General features: G+C 35.5%; 1 protein-coding gene across 1 annotated transcript in view; it reads right to left on the bottom strand.

Moving 5' to 3' along the window:
• The window catches only part of TDO2 (tryptophan 2,3-dioxygenase), a 17,198-nt gene extending 12,217 nt beyond the window's left edge, over positions 1-4,981 (bottom strand). Inside the window, exons 1-4 of the mRNA XM_017526035.2 lie at positions 4,870-4,981; positions 4,540-4,645; positions 3,211-3,301; positions 587-657 (exon numbers count right to left, since the gene is read on the bottom strand). Of these exons, the coding sequence (XP_017381524.1) occupies positions 587-657; positions 3,211-3,301; positions 4,540-4,645; positions 4,870-4,904 (303 nt within the window). The 5' untranslated portion in view covers positions 4,905-4,981. The remainder of the gene's footprint in view (positions 1-586; positions 658-3,210; positions 3,302-4,539; positions 4,646-4,869) is intronic.
• Positions 4,982-5,465: the final 484 nt, after the last annotated feature.

Consider the following 5,465-nt stretch of genomic DNA (forward strand, 5'->3'; position numbering starts at 1 on the left):
AAAAAAAAAAAAAAAAAGGCAGGATCGTCAGCGGCCATGGCAAGAGGAGGTGGGGTGGGAGATGAAGTGCAGCCCAAACTCCGGAAGCTTTCCCTCCTCTCCTCTCACTCTTTGCCCTCCTGTCCTTTTCTTCCCCATTCTCCCTTTCCCCCTTTTCTTCCTCTTTTTCTTCCTCCCACTGCTCTTTCTCTACTGCCTCCTCCTCTTTCTTTTTCACTTTCTTTATTATTGCTCCCATCTTCCTGCAGCTAATATTCACCAGAAATACAACTCTAGTACCTCTTCATTAAAGGATCCCTATTAGCTTGGGAATCCACCATCATTTATAACATCTTTGTGGGTGGAAATGAGTTCTAAACAAGGGGCTTGAAACTGGAATTTGAAAGGAACCTTAAAGTCACATGTAATTCTGGAGTAGCAATGGGAAAATATGACTGAACTCCTCATTCATTCAGAAAATGTTTGTTTGTTTTTAACATTGAGCAGTAAGGCCACAATTTGGTGTTAATGTTTTTCTCTCATTTATAATACTTTCCAAATCTTCCAAAAATATATATGAAACCAACATTGTGACCTAAGAACTTACATGGCCATTCTGAAAGATCTCTCGAACAGAATCCAATTCCCAGAGGATTTGCTTAAACCAGAGTTCATAAGCTGTAATAAGGAAATTATTTGTCAATTGGAAAGTTATGGGAGCCTTTTTGACCCCTATTACATGAAAAATATGGTTATTATATTGAAAGAGAAATTAAAATGTTACCTTAAAATCAGTAAATGTAAATATCCCATTGTATGCCAGAAATCAATGTTAGTGTTAAAGTTGAAATAGCCTCCTTTTATTAAATGTTTTAATATGCTAGGCATGTTACCTAATGCTTCATATTCATTATCAGTAATTACTCTCAGCAAATGCATTTTTTAGGTCTTTGAGGATATAGCATATAGCCTAATTTAGCTTCCTCTATGAAAGCTGGAAGTATGTGAGGAAGCAGAGTGATAATCAACTTCAACCACAAACCACAAACTGAGAAATTAGTATTTCCTAACCTAAATGAAAGACAGTAGGATTTTAAGAACTTGAAAATACAAAGCTAAGTTACTTAAAATTCAGCATTTTGTCTTTTTGTTTCATTTGTGAAAATCCTAGCAACTCATAGACTTAGGACATATAGGGAAGTAGCCAGATGTTTGTAGCGAAATGAAAATGGCAAAGCTTCATATGACTGTCACAGCTAATTCCCAGGGGCAACTTTGTTGCAGTTGAGTTCACATTATCCAGCGGATCGGTCTTTCGCAATTTCCATGAGTCCAAGGTTTATTTGTTTAAACTCGAATCCTGCCAAAGTTTTTCACATGAAAGATTAAGTTTGTTCTCTCCTTTTACTAGGGGCTGTCAAACAATGACAATGGCATCAAAGAAAAGTGATATAATAATGACATATTGGAAGAAGCATAGTTGAAATCAATCTATTTGAAGTTAGTGATTATGTCAATTGGGACAAAACCATTTTATTTAACTTCAACTGACTCATTTGTAAAATGATCAGTTACCCATCTACAATTAGAAACCTATGCTTCAAAACCTTAAGACTTAAAGCAGTACGATAGACATGGAGAGACATTTTGACTCCTTGTGTTACCAGATGATTCATAGCAAATATAAATGGTTCTCCCACTGGCTTGTCCTTCCCATAGTATTCCATGCCACTAAAAACTAAGGAATTGCTCATATTCATCCATTTTTCTTCAGTACCTAGCACGCTGTTAGGCAGAAAGTAAACATTGGGTGATTATTTTATGAATAAATTAAATAGACAATGTAATAATTAGATCAGCATAGGAAATCAATAATCTTAGAGATCTTCAGTGCATACTATTTGGCTCTATCATATGGATAAAGGTCTTGTTTCGATGCTAAGAGAATCCAATTATAACTTTAAGTTATGTTTAAGGAGACTTTGGAGGACCTAATTTTTATATTTGAGCAAAGAACAACTAAGTATTTATTGCTCAGTTTATGTGTATCTTTTTAACCCTATGTTAAAAAGTCATAGCTTTTTAACCACTGGATACATATTATAACTAAAGAATAGAAGAAAAGTGTTTTTATAAAATAATGATAGCTACCATTTGTTGCATGTTTATTAAGTACTATACCTCAGGCTAAGTGCTTAATGCAGATTATCTCATTTATCTTCATAGAAACTCTATAAGTGAGAGCATCAGCAATTCTCTCCATTTTACATATGAGTAAATGGAAGTCCTGTGATCAAGCAACTTGACCAAAGTCACACAATTTAAAATAGAATTGAGATTCCAAACAATTTTGAAATTCCTAATTTATCTAATTTATACTACCATACAATGATTCTTCTCTTACTGATTTTCATTGGCATAAGCCACCAATAAAAGTATAAACATAAAAACAGGAGAACTGACACATTAAGCCAATTTTTTTACTTTTAATTTCTTTACTTGAAATAATTTATTAATTTAGTCAATCAGTTTGGAAAGCACCCATTTGGGAAAGAACACAGAGAATTGGTAGATGTGGGGCACTGGCAGTCAGGAGTGACTGGGCTCCAGTCATTCAGAGGACAGTATAGTGGCACTGAAAAGCTAGGAGTCAATGTTACTAATATATTGGGGTCACAGACCTCTGAAAGATAATATTCATGAAAATTTGTGCATAATTTCAGAATTCAGAGACCTTCTAAACTTGTAAAGTCATGGACACTTAGGCTAAAAAAACCACTGCCCAGAAATTATTATAGAAATCTGGAAATGATAAACATACATTTTTGGACAAAATTCACATTTTTGTTTATTACCAGATTGTTACAGGATTATGTCAATCCACCATAAATTTCAATAATCTTGAAAATAGTTTTTTAGTGTTCCAAGGTGAGAAGGAATAACATCTTCACTTGCGAATTCTTTGTGAAATTCTAAGAGGCAGAAAGTCCCCTTGGAGTTAAGAACAAAGCTAAAGTCCTACTTCACCCAGTTAGCAGTGAGATAGCATAAAGATGGCTATTTAAATCCTTACCTAGGTTCTACAAGAATTTATCTGGCAGCAAAATAACATTTCTAACAGTTAATTCCATGATCTTTCATCATTTTATAGTTTAAAAATTGTAACTTTCCTCATTATCAATGAGAAATGCCTGTGGAATAGTTACTGTCCAAACCCTTTGTGCAACTTACCTTGATGAGTTATAATAAAAAGATGTTCATCATGGATTTTATTTCCTTTTATTTCACTTTGCAGTTCTTGTGCATTCAAAACTTTTTCCAACTTGAAATGAAAAATAAAAAGCCTGTCTGAAATTGCAGAACTTTGTTTTTATCAACTTTAGTAAAGAAGTAGAATATGAAAATGAAAAGTGTACCTCCAAACCCAAAATGCTCAGAAACCAATCTATTTTCTTCCAAGCAATGAATCTCATCATAAAGAGTGAATTGAATTTGTGATTTTTACTCTTCTCAGAAAATTTCCTTTTGGTAGGATTTGATCATAATACATCCTATTATGCTCTTTGAGAAGTCACATCCCTTCTCATGAAATGAATATGATGAAAGTTTCAAAACTTGCTGAGCTGACTATGCATTTCCCACACTTTTATTCCCCTGAAGGGCTTATTCAAGGAACATCTTAACATTCTTTATCAGTTCATCCATCAAGGACTCTAATCATTTTGCTTCTTAAAAAAAAAAAAAAAAATAGAAGATGAACCAGGCTGAAACTTGGCCCAGAGTAATCCCCAATTACCTTGTTTGTTAACATCCCTCTTTATATGTTAAAGATATCAAGAAAATTATCCATGTGCCTTTAACTACTCTACTATAAGAGAATTAAAAGAGAATTTTTTCAACATGCATTGGCAGTTATCTAGGCTGGCATTTATTAATCGTGTCTTATGTATACAAGTTGCCCAATGCCTGCAAATTATCCACATTGTATCTTATCATGTATACACCTCTGCCCAGATTCTGAATTCTCTGCTTTTACTTCCACTGGAGATGAATTTTCTACTATAAGTCTCTTGAATTATCCTAAAGAATGTTGAAAATGTAAAAATGTTTATGAAGAGGGATATCCTTAGGTCCAGAAAATGATTGGTGACTGAGAAAAAAAAAATCCAATAAACAAAATCATTAACAAGTCACTTGGCGGCCGGGCGCGGCGGCTCACGCCTGTGATCCCAGCACTTTGGGAGGCCGAGGCGGGTGGATCACGAGGTCAAGAGATTGAGACCATCCTGGTCAACATGGTGAAACCCCGTCTCTACTAAAACTACAAAAAATTAGCTGGGCATGGTGGCTCGTGCCTGTAGTCCCAGCTGCTCCGGAGGCTGAGGCAGGAGAATTGCCTGAACCCAGGAGGCGGAGGTTGCGGTGAGCCGAGATCGCGCCATTGCACTCCAGCCTGGGTAACAAGAGTGAAACTCCGTCTCAAAAAAAAAAAAAAAGTCACTTGGCAGAATTGAGTGCCTAGCAATGGACACCAAACCCTGTAAGGACCCTGCCACTTACATGCAGGTAGTTCCCATAGATAAGACCTCCTTTGCTGGCTCTATTCACACCAGTTTGTGATTTGTCCTCTTCACTGCCTTCTAAAGGGAGATTTTTTGAAGCATATCTGCAAATTTAATAAATCAAGAAAGAAAAGTAGTGCATTAGAAAACACAGCTAACTAATGATATGGATGATTAAAATTCTCGTTGCAAATTTTCTTTAGAGTAGATTGTTAGACAAAGGAATAAAGGTGACCATTTTCAATGCTTCTTAAATTCAGAAATTAAAATGTTCACACTTGATGCTTCTAAGAGCCTAAACCCACTAAGAATAAAGGTAAATACTCACCCAAAGTTATTTCCTAAAAATGGGCACCCACTCATGGTGAATAGGAACCGTCTGAAGCACCGAGGTTTGACTCTAGGCAGATGCTATCATTGATCTTCCCAAATGTTCTAAAGGTGCTTTTTATGTATCCTGCTTACCCTGCACCAGCCAATCAGCATACTTCTTGTACTCTTAGCTAACTTCTCATTTCCATTGGTACAGAACCGAACCTCTGTCAACTTTAGAGTGGATTTATGTTGGGCACAGTTTGTTTGCTAAGAGTGAGTGATCTGCCAAATTGAGTCATATGACTTGCCAAGTTCTGCTTTTATATTCAAAGTAACAAACATCCAATGAATCAATAGAGACCAAGTTAAAAAAATTACATTTATTCAACCCCAAGAAAACATTTGGCTTAGTATTAGGATACATAAGAAAATGAGCTTGTAAAAAGCAAATAATTTACAGACCAAAAACTGAACTTTAACAGCTCTAGGGAAATTAACTATATAATAAACTCTGGGTACATGCTCAAAGCTACCTCCATTCAATCATCAGAGTTCTTCTGACCTAAATATCATCTAATAAACAGCAGCAGTTAAGCTCCCAACACATTG

This window comes from Cebus imitator, unplaced genomic scaffold (genome assembly GCF_001604975.1).
Source record: "Cebus imitator isolate Cc_AM_T3 unplaced genomic scaffold, Cebus_imitator-1.0 Scaffold40, whole genome shotgun sequence".
NCBI classification, from domain to species: domain Eukaryota; kingdom Metazoa; phylum Chordata; class Mammalia; order Primates; family Cebidae; genus Cebus; species Cebus imitator.